Genomic DNA, 16,861 nt, shown 5'->3' with positions numbered 1-16,861 from the left:
AAAAGGAGTTTTCCCACCTAATTTAAATGAGACATTTTGGTCACTAACAGACACTTTACCCACTTATAAAGTTCTCCATGTCCTTGAATATATTTGATATACAAAATACTGCTTTGGGCATCTGTTACTGTAACAGATAACTGAAGTTTTCTTCCACATATGAAACTAGGTCTCATCTCCAGGACACTCCTACCTATTCATGTGAGCAGCAGTTTACTCAGCAAGGACTACTCAGCTCCTGGGCACTGCCAACCTTACTTGACACAGCTGTAAGAACCTTGGCTTCATTTGGATGATTTTAATTCATCCCCTCCTTTCACCTTCCTTCCCAGTCATTATACATTCTGCTGAAGCAAGTCGTCCTTAACAAGTTCAAAACTACTTCAAGTACAAACAACTATAGCAGTGGGATAATTTTTATTGAACTCTGAGATGATCAATTGCAAAGTACAGCAGTGAAATCCAGAACTGGAGCATTTAGTAACAGGCCAAAACACAGAACTGATTTTCATCATCATAAGAGTTTGACTTGCAGCTTTTGCAGGACACTTAAAGCTTTAAAATTTCCCTTTAATCAGAAGAATTGCCCATTCCCTCCCCAACACACACTTAAGTTATTAACTGCAGTGACTTCATGATTTCTGAGAAGTAAGGCACTACAGTGTCCTTTCAGAGTAGCTACATATTATCACAGCACCTGCTGTGATGTTCAAGATTGTCCATGGCAAAAAAACAACAAAAAAAACCACACAACTGGTGACAGAAAAATGTATATCCTATGACTAATAATTATCACCACTGTTAACAAAATGCCAACTGCATTCTAGGTGATCAACTGTTAGACTCCAGAGAAGAAGCCTACAGTACTCAGTGCAGAGTTTAGAGTCCTCACCTAGCAAAACTTTTTTCTCTGGTCTGAAAAACATCATTAAAGCTCATTTAAGCTAGAGAATGGGTTTTAACCATCCTCTAAAACTGGTACGCTCTCATAAATGAGGATTTCCTTCTCAAAGGCACTTGATGAAGACCTCCACATTTATAATTTTGGAATAGGAGTGGCAGCCACTGCAATGCTTTCAATTGCACACTCATCAGTGCCACGACGGATTCTGAAGTAACCATCTTCTCCCCACGAGGTGCCCCAACTGTTCTTGACAATCCAGAACTTCTCACCACTTTTTGGGTCTTTACCATAGCCTACCAGCAAGACTGCATGATTGGTCAGTTCAAAAGGATTGAAGTTATCCCTGAGCCCAGTGTGATGGTAGATTCCCTCTTTATAAAACATGAAATCATTATAAACTTCAAAGGCAACAGCCATTGGCCCACTCAGAACAAGCTCAAGTTTCATCAGGGCTTCATTGCAGGCTCCATAGAAACCACCAACATAGTGGTACTCAGAAGTGTAGTAGTGATAACAGCTGCGCTTGAACAAGCATGGAGAATCCTGAGCTGTGTAAGGGAAGCAGTCCTCTTCCACCACACCAAAGTCTTGGACATACTTCCCAGCAATGAGGTACGGAAAGCCACCATCACAGCCTAAACAAGAAATGCCTGGTTATTCCCTTGGGAAGTTATTTGATATGGAAGACATTGCCACTCAAATGCTGGAATACTTTTAGATTACAGTACTGAAGATGCAGTGCCTCCAATTATCCTAATATTCCAGTTAGCTATAGCTAGCTTTCTAAATTTCACGCAAAAAAATTCAGAGAACAGTGGGAACTGTATTGGGAATATTCTAATACACAGACCACCTCCTCAACAATTTGCTCCTGACATCATGAACAGCAGCTGATTATATGTTTAAAAAAAAGCTGTTACAGCATGGGTTCTCTCCTCTGAAAATTTAAAGTCTTAGTCACTGCTTTTGCTCGTCTCCCCCTCCCCATATGTTCCTTCTCTCTCTAAATATGCTTTCAGGACACTTGGTTCCTTTCTATCTAGGCTTGCATTGCAACTTAGATATATTTTCAGCCCAACTCCTTAGATTGGTCAGGAGGATGGAGCCTAGTTAAAATCCAGTAACATCCTTAGTATGGAGTCCACCTACTCCTAGTCCAGTGCCACCCCCCAATAGCAAAGTGGGCTGAAAACTCCAGTATATATTTTTAACTATCAGAAAAATAAAGAAAAAAGTACTATAATGTGTAGTTTGCCAGATTATTCTGACAACAGAACAAAATCATGTGCGAGAAGAAGGTGTCTAAGTTTTGAATGTACTTCTGCAGTATCATTATTATTGGAAGTTAACTTCATGTGCACCAGTGTACTTACCCTGAGAATACTGGCTGCAAGATACAACCTGTTGGGGACTGAAGACTGGCTTCTGAGTGTTATTTGTGAGAATACGTATTCTTGCTTCCAGCATGCCCATGGAGGCAAACGCATAACAGCTGCCACACGAGGCTAAGGAAAGGAATAAAAAACAAACAAAAAAATACCACAAAACAACATGAGCAGTCAGTCATATAAACAAGATGAGTCACCTGCATTCAGGTACCAGTATGACTATACTGCACTGACAAGAGTTAAAACCTGACAGACCAACATAGTGATTATAAGTTGAACATTGACAGATCAAGAACTTCAAGCATACATTTACCTTTTAGGCTTGTAAGCAGTTTTGTTCAAAGCAGCTTTAGCAACTGTTTTTGTTTTTTAAACAACACCAAGTTATTCCAGAATAACAGACTATATTCTACTCTTCAGGATTTTTCAGCAGTATCATTTAACATCAATGCTATTCACTCTGAATGAATCTAGAGGGACCATATTATAGCAGAGAAGCCTCACAACCTACTGCCTCAGGCTATAACCTTTTAAGGAGCACTGATGGGCAGTGAACTATTTTAAGTTAACAGTGACAAATCTTTTCTAGACTATTTCAACCTATCAGTGTATTTTATGCTGTAATCTCCTGTTAAAATCTTCCACTTCTAGAACCACCCCCAAAATAACTCACTTTGAAGAGTCTAGTGGTATAAAGGTTTGATACTGTATATTCATCCCAGTTCCCTTTATTTCCCTAAGGACATCTAATTGTACACTGGATTTTCCAAGGCACTTAAATCTCCCTTCTGTTGCCTGGCAAAGAGCTAAGTCTCCTACTTTTGGAACAAAATTTAGTAATGCTTCTAGTTTTAGGCCTCTTCACTCCCTAGGAAATTTTTGTAGCGCATTGAAAACCTCTAGAAGTAGAATGACATGCATCACAGGGAAGGACAATTATTTGGATGAAGTCCTATTTTATCTGATTGTCACCACAGTGCCCAATTTGCCTTTGTTTCCTGACAGTAGGGAAGTCAAGAATTGCAGAGCTATGAAAAGGAGGGAGGCTTAAGGAACAAAACAAAGTAGTTTTTCTTGAACTGTGTAGGTGTGTAAAAGCAGAACGACAACAAAAGCAAGACTTGGTGAAATTGCACCTTCACTGAATTAGAAGCGTCTCTAAAGGGGCAAAATCAGACTGAAGAAGAATGTTTTTTTTTTTTTTGCCCAGCAGGGCCTAGCTGAATCTGTGAAAGGTGCCATTGTACAGACACAGCATCCAAGATGGGCCATGCCACAGAAAACTTTGTTGTGTTTTCGACATACAATCAATGCAATCATTTCAATCTGAAATCTGCTGGGGTGGTTGTTACATATAAAAAGAAAAGATATATAATACTTTTTTTTTTTTTTTTTTAACTCTGATCATAAAGGTATTTGTGCAGTTCTTTATGTGCAAAGCACACTAGCAGCAGGGAGTCAACTTCACAGCTGCTTTTCCTGAGGCTTTCTAGAAATTCTCTCCTTCAGACACAATTAAAGCTTCAGCCAAATGAGATGACACTTGCTCTGTAGGAAAGGGCTGATAGATGTTGAGGAATAATAAGGAGGGGACACAGCATCCAGGAAATGATCAGCTGACCAGACTTCCCACTCATTGTTATTTGCAAAAAAAAAAAAAAAAAAAAGCTTGCAGAAGTTGGTGGAAATCAGAATTGCATGGTAAGGCTAACAAAATATTTAGGTTTCTCTCCTCTCCTGTCTAGTAAATTTGATAACAAGCAATGGCAGAGCTGTCTTCAGGATGATCCACATCTGGGCTGAAAGATGCCATTACTGTTCTATAAGCTGGCTCTAAGTATTAGCATCGAAGACAACTGTAGTTGCATGAAGCCTGCCATGTCTCAAAGTATTATACAATGAACAAAAATTTATCTTTTAATTCTTGTTCAGTTCACAAGCTTATTTTATATCCTTAGATAAAAAGCAGTGACTTCACAAGCATGTGACACCTGAGACACCACAATCTTTTAATTCATACAATTCTCTCTGCATCTTCCAGACAAGATGCTTCCTACTGCTTACAGCCTTCTCCATCGTGTCATGTTCTAATTAGTCACCTAATAACCTTTCAAATCAAGAGCTCAGTGCCTCAGAAAAATCACAATCTACAAACTTAATTGGTGAGTAGCTTTTTCTGTTGTTGGGTGTTTTTTTGTTTGTTTGCTCTCTGAAAGCCTGAAGGCTAAAATTCTTATTTAATGGAGCAGAGTGCATATTCCACAGACATTTAATATACTCAGCATGGTTTCTCAGCTTACAGAAAAAAATAAAAACACAGGCACTTGTGTTACTGGAAGCAGCAGAACATTCTCATTTAGAGAAACCTTGAAGCAACACAAAGGGAAAAAAGTAATCTTCAGGCTGAGTGTTCCTCAGTTTGGAAAGTTAACCAGCTCTTGGGACATTTCCAGTTCACATCAGGAGAAAGTACAGGACTGTATTATTTCCTGTTACCATCCCTCAGTGATGTGATGTGACAGCCTGTGATCCAGAACTCCCACAAGACTTTCTATGCTTTTTTCTACCAGGAATCTAGCAGGCAGAATTTGGCAGAACTAAATTGTAGATGTAGATCCAGTTATATAAGTAACCCTCTCCCTATCCACCACACAAATCCATTTTGCTCTTCAAAGTTGCTGGAAATTATCCAGTTGCACGTAGAAATTTGTTTTCTACTAGAACAGGGAAGGCATGCATAAACTGAACGCATATCTGGCTTTCAATACGTACCTATTTAATTAGGAAATAGAACAAGTATCTCACATCAAAATGCCTATGGAAGAGGACACTGTATGTATATGTTTACACCTATTTTGAGCACATGGCACACTGTATGTAATCTATCATATACCTTTCACAGCAAATGACATCTCATCTTGCAAGTAACTACTTAAGCAATTGCTGAAGTTCACAAACTGATAAGATTTCAGGGCAGTACAGACAATTTTCATGAGTTATTAATTAATGCTGCAGGATAATGTTGCATGATAATTTGCCATCAGCACGAATTAGGAAAAGAATTAAGTGCACATCAGTTCTGTCAGCACGCAGAAAGCCATGACTGAGATTATTCACACAAAGCTTGGCAGCTGTCTTTATGCAGGGCACTGTGGTGCTGGCTTTTACTTCAGCAAAAGACACTGCTAAGATAACAGCACTACCATAACTACAACATCGTATTTTGGCAGTGCTGTCAGCCAGGATCCACAAAGTTTCCACAGGTTAGTCACAGTAAAGATGCAATCTACCAATTGCAAGGCACTATGCAAGTAAGATAAAACCCTGTTAACAGCAAACTACAGAGTACATCAAAGGGGATTTAGTGTATTTCACATTGTATATATATTTACTTATTTTACCTTGATTCCTAACAGGGCTGACATAATTGACACCGTTCACATTTCTCCAGTCCCAGGATTCTGGTAAGCTTGAAACTTTTTTGAGTAACTCCGGTGTTAGAGGAGCAGGCTTCGGCCTAAAGAGCAGAAAACACTTTTAAGTAACACGTAACGCTAAGTAAGGAAACAACACGTAACACTCAGTTGTCACCTTCCATCCTTTTTCTCATAGTTTCACACTAAACAATTTGAAATAGCCTCCCTCTATGCTGAGTAAGTGCCCATCTCAAAAGATGAGTTTCAACAAGATGCAAGACCTACTCAGATCCTTCCCAAAGGGAACTGTATTACAAAGTATCTACAAGCAGATTAAAGTATTTGCACTAACCAGAGGTGCAAACTCAGCATCTGTAGAAATACTCCATCCAAATCAATTTTTACATTTTATTACATTCTTAAAAAAAAAAAACAAACAAACCACATACAATTGCTACAGCTTGGAAAGGATCAGTAGCACCCCACTCACAGCAGTGTCAGAATAGAAAATGGAAGAATTAAAAGGAGAAGCAGCCATCAAGAAAAGAAACTATCTGAAAAATTCCAGTTTGCACATTAATTATGTGATGTAGAACCACATTCATTCTCATTGTCAATCTGTCATGTGACCTGTAGGACCCTAAATATACTCTCTGGGTGACTTCACTGGAACTGAGAAATCACTCCAGTCCAATTATGGAAGACCCTGGCTGCAGGCAAGACAGGTTGCCATGGTAACCAAGGACTTACCCTAGAAAATCTTCATCCACGTTTAATAAGGTAATGCACTTCCCAGCCTTTTAATTGCAATGATAAACCAGCAGAACCAGGAAGACAGCCATGCAGAGGCTGTAAGCAATGGCAAGTAAGCAGCTGATGGTTGCAATGTCACACACCAGTCTATCCAAGACTACTCCTATTCCTTCTTCTCTGCATGTAGAAGCTCACCAGAAAGTTACTGGGCAAGGCAAGATTAAAGGGGAGGTGACTCCATTTGTCTCAGCTGCTTGAGAAAGTACATGTTATGAACTGGTATTCAAATGGACAAGAAAGTTGGTACCCCATGAAACCGAGCTAGAGGGCTTGAAACACTAAACATCTACATTTTTATCCTAAACCCAGACAGGAAGAGTGAGCATAAAGATGAACATATTCTTTGCAGCAGTGGGTATAGCTGTTGATAGCAAACCAAAAGGCTGTAGTACCGTGAAGTCCTGGAATAGAGACCCCCAGCTCTTCTTGTTAGTTCTTCCAGAGAAAAATTCTCATACTCCTCATATCTTGTTGCTCTCCAGGACTTCTGGTAAGTATTGATAGCATTTACAAAGTCAAAGTTGTGCACAAAGCGTCTGCTAGAAAGCCTGCAAATCAAAAAACAAAACAGTACAATAAAAAAAAAAAAAAGGACTGGAATTGAAATATTTAATTTGGTAAATGTTTTTATGTGGAGAAGGCTGTAGTTCTGGAAGAACCTCCTACTAGGCAGAAATGAAGAGTTATGCAATTATATGATCAAGACAAGGCTTCTGAAATTTGAGACAGCCCATAACTCCCTAGATACAATCACCTCAATCAGCTCAGTTCAATCATCTCAATCAGCTTAAACAGAAAATGCAGGAAGACACAGACTGAAGGACCATGTGTGATGTGGCTGGCACAACCCCCCCGTCTTTGAACACTGAAGATGTATTTGAACATTATCACTGGAATTAACTTTATTTCCAGTCACAAAATTGAACCATGCTGAATGAACCTGCTGAAACCGGAAGCACAATTGCCAAATGTTTCACCTAGCAAAATATTTGTTGCTTACCCTCCTCCAAGTTTCTGGAGAGGTAGTTGGTTTACGTGAACATCTGAGGCAGATGAAGAAACCTTCTGTCCAGTGAAGCAAGCCCAATTGTGGCCAAGTACATCATGCACCCATCCTGGCAGAGTCTCATTACAGTAGCTGGTTACATTCTGGCCTTCTTTTTTATACTGTGAAGAGATTACACTTGTACTGAATACACACATTTGTCAGCATAGCAATAGTAACCTACCCAACCAGATGCTTCTTCTGTTTCAGACAAAGTGGCCAAACATTCTAGATCAACCCACTTTATGTTTAACTTCAGAAGAAAGGATCAAGTAAACACTATGCAGATTAATGAAAACAATCCTCATCAGCTTGCTAAAGGACAGCTGGGCTGTGACATACACTTACAGCAACAAACCATACATAGTTAATACCAGTACTAATATAATTCTTTGGGTTGAACAGTTACTTCCTAGCTATAATGTAAAAGGCATCTTAATATTTAGCCTTCTTTCCAAGGTCTTTGTGGATTATTAAAAGAAGCCAAGACTTGTGGCAGCATGAAAATCAAATACAGGGAGGATGACATGTTACTACATTAGAAACATCTCAGGGAAAACTGTATTAGAGCATTTCTCTTCCATAAGTCAGAGCTGTAGGTGGGATGCCTTGCAACTGCTTGAAGTCTGAGCTGTGGTAACAGAGCACAAAGAATCAGTTTCATCTCAGCTATCAAAATGAGATTAGAAAAAAAAAAAAAAAAAAAGGATGAAAAAGGATGATTCATTGAAGGCAGCTCATTAGAAATTTGGGAGTGGGTGAGGAAAACGTTACTAAAAGCTCAACTACAAATTCCTAACAGATTCAGTAAAACTTTCTGCTTAACATGGTTTACAACAAATATTTTAAGCTTGCATGAAAAATTTCTGTTAGTAATTCTGTGACAGTAGAATGTCTGGAGGGGAGAAAAGTTTTTATACTCATCTTCTAAGGTTCAAGTTTTGCTTTAAGTCACACAGGAGATTGAAAATTTGTACTACAGAAGCTTTAGCTTGACTCTTCCAACCACAGATTACTTCAACAGAATACAAGCCCTAATCCAAGAATACATCATTAAATTCCATCCAACAGTGTACAGTTGTACATCTGCAACTGATTTTTGAACTGTGTTTCAACAGAATGGTGCTCATAGGCTCTTCACTGAAAAAAGCAGTGACTTGCAGTACTGCCTCTAAACAGATTTAAACCAGACTAAGCCCAACCACCCTGTATGAGTACTGGTCCTGCTGGTAAAAACAGCATGTTTCAATTCTGCAAGTTTTTAATTTCCCTAACAGGTAAGAATGAAAGGATAGAGACCTTACTGGACACAGCACTGCAGCACACCCAGGCTGCTATTCCATCCCCTTTTATAGCTACTGCTGACAATGTTCAGCCCATAACCCTACTCGCATTCTAGCAGGAGGATTGCCACCTACATTAAGCATGATGAAGAAATGAGAATTTGCCCCCCATTTCTTAGAAAATTTACAAGCATGCTTATGGGCTATAACATCAGGACTACACTTCAAATTGGAATAGGACAGCAGACACCTTACTGTGCAAATAAACAAAAATTGAGACTATCAGAACCAAGCGCTATGTTGCTACCTGATATAAAATGCAAGCAGATATAAACTACATCTGCATTTCCTTGGCTTCAAAGAACATTCTGCAGTTTAGAGATATACACATTCACATTTACACTCTGGGAAAACAGCAGAAGCACCTTGCTAGTAAGCTAGTCCAGCTAATGACATCAGAAATAAGCTTTCAATTGACTTGCAGAATTAAATAGCACTAGCAACTCTACTATTTAGATTTCAGCAACAGAGTAAAAACATTCAGACTTTTTTTTTTTTTTTTGCAACATCCTGAAATTTAAACCTTAATTACTACCACTTGTCTAGATTGGTTATTTCAGCAATTGTTGGGAAATGGGAGAAAAACCTGCGAGAGGGAAATGTCACCAAGTGAGCCTGGAAGATCTTAGTATATATAGGCTGAAAAAGCTTACCTTGTATAGTGAAATACTTTATAATCTATTTTTTTCCCCAGCTGAAATAATGCTAACACTTCAATATGAAAGAAACCAAACCTCTCACTTTTGTCGTTTTGGGGCTTTTTTTTCCTGCTAGGATACAACTCAAAAGTTTGAAGTAATATCACCTCGTCTAAGGGACAAACCGTACAATTTTTAGGAGACTGTCTCTCTCCAATGTATGAGCCTTAACAATAAGCAAGTACTACAAGAGACATGAAATAATCAAAACAGGAAGTTCTAATTTCCATTTCAGCTCATTTTAGCTTTTTATGCTGTGCTACTGTAATCACTTAAAACAAAAGACACTTGAAAGTCCTGTAAGGATTCTGGAGGCATTCAGAAGACACATCATCCAGCAAAAGAAGATCATAGAATTGCACAATCACTCAGGTTGGAAAAGACCTTAAAGATCATCGAGTCCAACCATGACCTAACTGTATTACCCCAACAACTCTCTGCCAAATCATGTCCCTTAGCAAGATGCTAAAGCTTCTGTCAGGAGTCAGTACAGCTGCCCCACATCCAAGTTCAGTATAGTAATCGCATCCAAACCACTCTGTGTAGTGAGTCCTTCGTCCACAGACCCCAGGTAGAACAACAAATAACCTGTAAAGTCAGTGAGATCTTCGAATAACTTGGAAGGGCTCAGTAAGTCACTGGAACAAGACCACTAAAAGAAACCCAAATGAAACATGCATTATCAATGAACAAGCTGCATCTATATCCACTTAGTGTAGTAGCCCAGCTAGAGACACACTCTAGACAAAATATCATCATTCTTTTTATTTAGAAAAATTTTTATTAGAAGTTTATTTTTGCTTAATGTTGAAGAATTACACTGAAAGTTCAGCTAGCACCAACTGAGCCCCCATGCTTGAAACATTACTGGCTGAAATAGAGCTATTCATTTGTATGAAACACAGCTGTTCAGCTCTGCTGAATGAGGAAAGTGCTAAAACATCATAGATCAATCAGGACAGTTTATCAGTTCTGTCATGGTAATGGGGTTTTAGCCAAGTAACTTAACTGCAGTGGACCAGAAGTTCATGAGCAGATCTTAAACGATGAATGCTTTCCTGACAAGCACAAACTCAGCTATGACAAAAGACATGCAAGGCTTTCTGATATGGCTACTCCTTCAGAAGATCTGAGTCTGAGGATCAAATGAGACCAACTCCAGAGCATTTTTTAATGTAATAATTGTAACTACATCAGTATTTGAAAGAGAAAAATTGCCTAATTCACTGAGATGCTAGGATAAACAATTTAGCTCTTCCAAAATTTCCCATTACCATTCTACTTCAGCCCATTTTACCAGACTGTGACCAAATCTAAGCAGATGAATTTGGCTATGATTAAATAACTTTCAGATGCAAATCATATGAGTATTTTAAACAATAAACAGCCACTCCTCAAACAAGCTCTCGAGTGTGCACCATACCGAGGATATTTTCCCCTAGAAGCTTTACAATAGATGAATGCAAACTGCAGTTGATAGAAACACATTTTCAGTTTTTATCAGGACTAAATATTTTTTATTTCTATTTCATAACTGTTGGAATAATTAATGGTTTAAAGTAGACAGATGTCACAAAAGTTGAAGCTCTTCCTTGCAAACAGCCTGACCAAGTTTCCACAGACAATTGTGAAACAGTAGTTTCGCGATGGACAGTATTACAAATTCTTGCCCAACAAAGTCAATGAGTCGTTTGAAAAAAAAAAAAAAAAAAAAAAAGAAATTATTTACTAAGCACTGCAATATTTCCTCATGCTTCTTAGTAATCTGTGGTTTCTTTTACAGCAATAACATGAATAAAACATTATACAGAAAGTAACCAACTTGGACCCTTATTCTAATTTTTAAGGAAATAAGCATTTAAGCACCTCTTGCTGATGGAATTCTTACTACTACACAATGGTCCAAACTAGCTCGCTATGTCTGAACACCAAAAGCAACTGCAAAACAATTAATGAGTCCATTTATTTACAAATGGATTTCATGGTCATGAAATACAAGCTATTGTGCCTTGCTACTGCTCAGGCAGATTTGACTCACTCTGTTTTTGAGCAGCATGTCTAATCAGATGACCTCCTCAAGTTCCCTATAAGCAAGTTTTTTCAATGACATTTTTATCATACAATATCCTGAGCTGGAAGGGACCCACAAAGGTCACTAAGGCCAACTCCTGGCTCCCATGTGGTGTCCTGAGAGACTGATCATATCAAGGAGTGCTGTTCAAACATTTATTGAACAGTGAGAGACTTGGGACCATGATTACTCTCCTGGTAAGCCTGTTCCAGGACTCAACCTCCACCTCAGTAAAGAACTTTTTCTAATATCCAGTCTGAACATTGCCTGACACAGCTTCATGCCATTCCCTACAGCATTCTATCATTGGCTACCAGAGATAAAAGATCAGCACTGCTTGACTTCCTTTCATACAGAACTCACAGACAGCAATGAGGTCACCTAGCAGTTTGTTCTAAGCTCAACAAACCAGTTAGCCACTCCTAAGTCATGATTCCTAGCATTTTCAGGACCTCTGGGTCCTGCTCTCCTTTGGGCACATTCTAGTATTTTTGGTATAATGTTTAACAACACTCCTGCATACCAAAGCACTTACAAAGCTCATCTTCCAGGAAGATATTTCACAATTGAAAGCCTTCACAGACTTAAGGCTGCCTTCAAGTTGGTGCCAGACAGCTCTTTATTCTGGAGCAGGTTGTTGTTTCTGTGATTAAGTTCTTCATAATTATTTTGATAATACCTTCGCATTTCAATGTAAAAGTATCAGCCTAATGATTCCCAGCCTGTCAGCTCAAATGTCCTTCACCTATGATGCCCTTGCTGTTCTTACCTACGTCAGCTGAATTCCACCTGCTAAGACTCAAAGCCTTAGTTTGGATACAATACCTACAACATCTAGCAGTCCACTATCCTCATAGAAGCAGCAATTCCTAATTCTTGAGGTGGGCACTCGCATCTAGTGAATCTTGCAGCAACATCCCCACCTGAGATGTTTCAGAGGCCATTTTGCCCTCTTCTACTCTTCACAGCCAGCAGTTTTTATTGCATCGCCTACCAAACCTATGAGGCATATGCATTGTGGCAATTTAGTGTTCCTGTTTTGAGACTGAGAGCATCTCAGTAAGCTATTTCTCTCAAACTTTCTCTTGCTCATGTATAAAATCCTGATTTACACAGCATTCCTACCATAAAAAGTCCCTTAAAAAACACATAAACAGTATCACTGTTAATTTTTTAAATCCTTTTGTCCTTTCCTTTAAACTTAAGTGGACTACTTTAGCCATGGAGAACGTTACAGCTCAGCCAGAGCCTCACGTATCATTTCTTATCTTCCTCCTGGAAGATAAGATTGCCCACTTTTCTTAACAGTTAACACCAGCTTCAAAACAGCTGCTCCCAGGAAGCTGATATGAAACAAAAGTCACTTCATTATCATCCTTACTGGCAGCCCATGTTCAGAGATCCTAGGATGCTAGGATAAGGCCTGTTTATTGTTGACTCATCTAAAACCAAACAAGACCACAACTTATGAAGTGAAGAAGAAATGCATTCACTCCTCCTGCTGAGGACTGCACTCAGTGTCTGAGCAGTCCTGCTGCACAGAACCTCCACCTCCCAAATAGACAAGTCATCCCACAGACTGTTTCAAGCCACCCTTCAGATTCATAACGCTGCTCATTAGCTAAGCAGCAGAGTGCCCCTCAGCAACTGGGTCTTCTGCCTGCCCTTACTGACAGTACTGTTTTCAACTTGATCTGAAGTCATTAAGAGGGACTAGAGAATTAATAAATAAAAAAAAAAAAAAAAAAAAAAAAAAAAACCTCAAGGAAGGTTCCTTACAGATTTAAGACTTGCTCTGGTATTAAAGCTCTTGGAAATCCTTCAGCTGGGAGAATAGATGACCTTTCTAAAGTGAACAGGGCATATTTCATGCATCTGAGAAGATCTTTAAGGAAAGATAAAGGCAATTATGTCTGATATTTCACTTGAGTGCAAAATGTCAGAAAGAAAACCGAAACAACTCTTTTTCTAAGCCACTGGGAGAGTCAGGTTCATGAAGGTTTTTAACAACTGCTGTAAGCATACCTAGAAGCAAAAGCAGCAGCACTGTTAAGAGATTTTTCAAATACTACTACTTCTGCTCTCCCCTCCCTACCCAGCAAATAACAATCATTTTTGTCTTGTTTTTAATGCAAGAATACAGCCATTTGCCTGATTATCCAGGCAAAAGTTAGAGGTGAAGAAAACCAAACGCTCCCATTGCTCTACTGTGGCACTCAGCAAGTGAGAAGAAACTCAAGTGCAGGCCACTACAGCAACACTCAGTGATGTAGAACACAAGGTAACTCACCTTAAAAAATGCAAACCACTTGTAATTGTTTAGCACAACTTCAAAGCCTTGATTGTAAATCAAAGTGAAGAAACCAAAATTGCCCAGGCTATCCTGGGCCACATCTAATTTCTGAAGATTCACAAGCACTGTTTTTTCCACAGGTCCTGCAAAAACAATTGTAAAGACGACACTGAAGTTTAAAAATCAGTAGAAGCATATCATTTATTTTACTACAAAAAATGCTAAACAATGCTCACTGAATAAAGCTTCCTGCAAAAAAGACATCAAATAAATACAGCAGTATGGACCTCACTTACCTAACAGTGCATCTACATGCTCATTTTTCCAACATTAGACAATATTAGCACATTTAATTAGCCACAACAACAGTACCAAAAATCTGCTGCAAAAAAACATCAACCTATTTAAACACAACTTGTTACAAAACTCAGACACTGTGTTTAGTGACAAATCTTCCCCTTAAACACCTAATTTCAGATGATGGCCACCACACCACCTCACGGTAATTACAAGATCATGAAGATTGAAAAAGTCCACTAAGATCACCTAGTGCAACCTCAACCCATCCCCACTAACACATCCCTCAATGCCACATCTCCACATTTCTTGAATGCCTTCAGGGACAGTGACTCCACCATCAACCTGAGCAGCCTGCACCAATGCCTCACTACTATGAGAATAATTTTGTCCTAATATCTAACCTGAATCTCCATGGTAAAACTTAAGGCCTTTATCTCTCATCCTGTCACCATTATCTAAAAGAAGAGACCTACCCTCAGCTTGCCACAGTCTCCTTTCAGGGAGTTGTAGAGACTAAAATCACCCCTGACTAATAAGATCTCTTCTTCTCTGGACTAAACAATGCCAATTCCCTCAGCCATTCCTCGTCAGATTTGTGCTCCAGACCCCTCACAGTTTCATTGCTCTTCTCTGGACACACTCCAGGGCCTCGATGCCTTTCTTGTAGTGAGGGGCCCAAAACTGAACACAGCACTCATGGTGTAGCCTTACTAGTGCCAAGTACAGCAGGTTGATTGCATCCCCACTCTTGCTGGCTGCACTATTTTCAACAGAAGCCAGGATGCCAACAGCCTCCTTGGTCACACTGGCGGTTCACATCCAGCCAGCTGTCCATGAACACCCCCAATGCTCTGAACCCCACCAGTACCAACTTCAGCTCCCAGGCACCTACCTACCACCTGCCTGGTCTTATCAATCAGACTGCTTGGATGCTATGTATTAACTACTCCTCAAATAACAGTCAATCAATAATCAAGTAATGACTTGTAATGGTGAGCTATTATCTCCCCCTCCAGAGAAATGCTGTTTTTTGCCTCCTGAGGTTACCAGGCAAACTCTCAGCCAGGTATAACACCAGAGAGCAACACCACATTTCACAGCTGCGTGAGGCTGAGCTCAGCAGGGCAACTGAAACCGAGAAGAAGGAAGAAGTGAGGCAGCATGGGGCACTAGTTCTATTAAAACACCTAGCAGAACCCAAATCGAAAATACACTAAAAAGAAAAGAAAGCACCTGAAGGACAGTAACAGGGCTGCCCACTATAGTCACCCAGAGAGCCGTGTCGCACGCAGAGAGCCAACAGGCCGCCTGTTAAACACAGCACACAGCCACATGTTTCCTGCCCACCGGTTTCAGTTTCCCAGCACCAAGTAGCAGAACCCTATCCCCCCCCCCCCCCTCTCCTCCTCCTCCTCCTCCTCCTCCTCCTCCTCCTCAGCCCCCGGCTTCTCGCTGCAGCTCACGGGCTCCCTCGCACCACCCCGAGGCCGGACCACCCGGGGAAAGGGAGCAGGACGGGATCGGCTTCTCACCCGCCTGCGAGCAGTTGCCGTGGCGGCCACCGGCCCGCCAGACGCGGAGCTCCCATGCGCCCAGTAGGTCGGCGTAGGAACAGTTGGCCGGCGTGTCGGCCCGAAGCCCCGCAGGCAGCATCGCCAACACCGCCACCACGGCCCACAGCGCGCAACCCGCCATGACGCCGGGCCGACACTTGCCGCTGCAGCCGTTGAAATAAGCCCTGCGGCCCCGCCGCTTCCACGCCCCCGGGCCTAGGCCTGGGCCCGCCCCGGAGCTGTGGCGCTGCGCCGGGAGGGGCCGGCTCCGTGCGCCCGCAGCCTGTGGGGGTCTGGGCCGCGCTGGGCTGAGGGTGCGGCCTGCCCTGCAAAGCGTTTCCTCCTCATCTGAAAGCATCTCCCGCCCTAAAAGGCGGCCTCCTCTCTAAAGGGAGTTCTCCTTCACAAAAAGCGTCCTTCCTAAAGGACAGCCTACCCTGTAAAGTGCACCTCCCTCACCAAAGGACATCACCCCACAAGATATTATACAATCATGTATAGATTGGAAAAGACCACTGAGATTATCGTATTCAACTATCAGCCCACCCCCACCGTGCCCACTAACCCATGTCCCTCAGTGCCGCATCTCCACAGTTCTTGAACGCTCCCGCGTTCTACTATCCAACCCGAACCTCCTCCGATCACCTGAAGTCCCTATCACTCTCTTCAGAAAGGAGTCCCCCTACCCAAAAAGGGCAGCCAATTTCAGGGTGGATATTAGGAAAAAAATATTCTCAGAAAGAGTGGTGAGGTGCGAGCAGAGACTGCCCAGGGAGGTGGTGCAGTCACTGTCCCTGGAGGCATACTTTGTCTCTGCTAGTAATTCAGAGTTAATTATTTCCATGGGGAAACCCCTCCCCTGCTCACAAGAATGCACATACCTCTGGTTTTGACAGTGAAATACAGCCCTGAATTAGTACCATTGCATGTGTCACGCACACAAGACATTTTCTGTGTTTGGTTAACAGGCTTGTGCTTTGTATTACTCTCCAGTAAGCTGTTACCTGCTCTCTTGAAAGAGAAATGTTATCAAATCT

At 40.9% G+C, this 16,861-nt stretch overlaps 1 protein-coding gene across 1 annotated transcript; it reads right to left on the bottom strand.

Annotated features, from left to right (window-relative positions):
- Nucleotides 1–398: 398 nt before the first annotated feature.
- CTSC (cathepsin C) lies at nucleotides 399–16,199 on the bottom strand. The gene is made up of 7 exons (XM_048940160.1): nucleotides 15,804–16,199; nucleotides 13,969–14,114; nucleotides 7,522–7,688; nucleotides 6,914–7,069; nucleotides 5,694–5,809; nucleotides 2,278–2,409; nucleotides 399–1,539 (listed from the first exon to the last, which is right to left on the bottom strand). Exons 1-7 carry the CDS (start codon nucleotides 16,180–16,182, stop codon nucleotides 1,037–1,039), a joined length of 1,599 nt encoding a protein of 532 aa, XP_048796117.1. The 5' UTR covers nucleotides 16,183–16,199; the 3' UTR covers nucleotides 399–1,036.
- Nucleotides 16,200–16,861: the final 662 nt, after the last annotated feature.

The sequence above is a fragment of the Lagopus muta genome, chromosome 1 (assembly GCF_023343835.1).
Source record: "Lagopus muta isolate bLagMut1 chromosome 1, bLagMut1 primary, whole genome shotgun sequence".
In the NCBI taxonomy this organism is placed as follows: domain Eukaryota; kingdom Metazoa; phylum Chordata; class Aves; order Galliformes; family Phasianidae; genus Lagopus; species Lagopus muta.
Note: the sequence above shows the minus strand (reverse complement) of the source record. Positions and strands in the feature narration are given on the sequence as shown.

What these genes read in the sequence shown, in the direction of transcription:
- CTSC (XM_048940160.1), bottom strand. Translation starts at nt 16,182, where the DNA reads ATGCTTTCAGATGAGGAGGAAACGCTTTGCAGGGCAGGCCGCACCCTC. An exon ending in CTCCAGAAACTTGGAGGAGG is followed by an intron (nt 7,070 to 7,521) that starts GTAAGCAACAAA and finishes TTTGATTTGCAG; the next exon opens with GCTTTCTAGCAGACGCTTTG. An exon ending in CTCTATTCCAGGACTTCACG is followed by an intron (nt 5,810 to 6,913) that starts GTACTACAGCCT and finishes TCTGCTCTTTAG; the next exon opens with GCCGAAGCCTGCTCCTCTAA.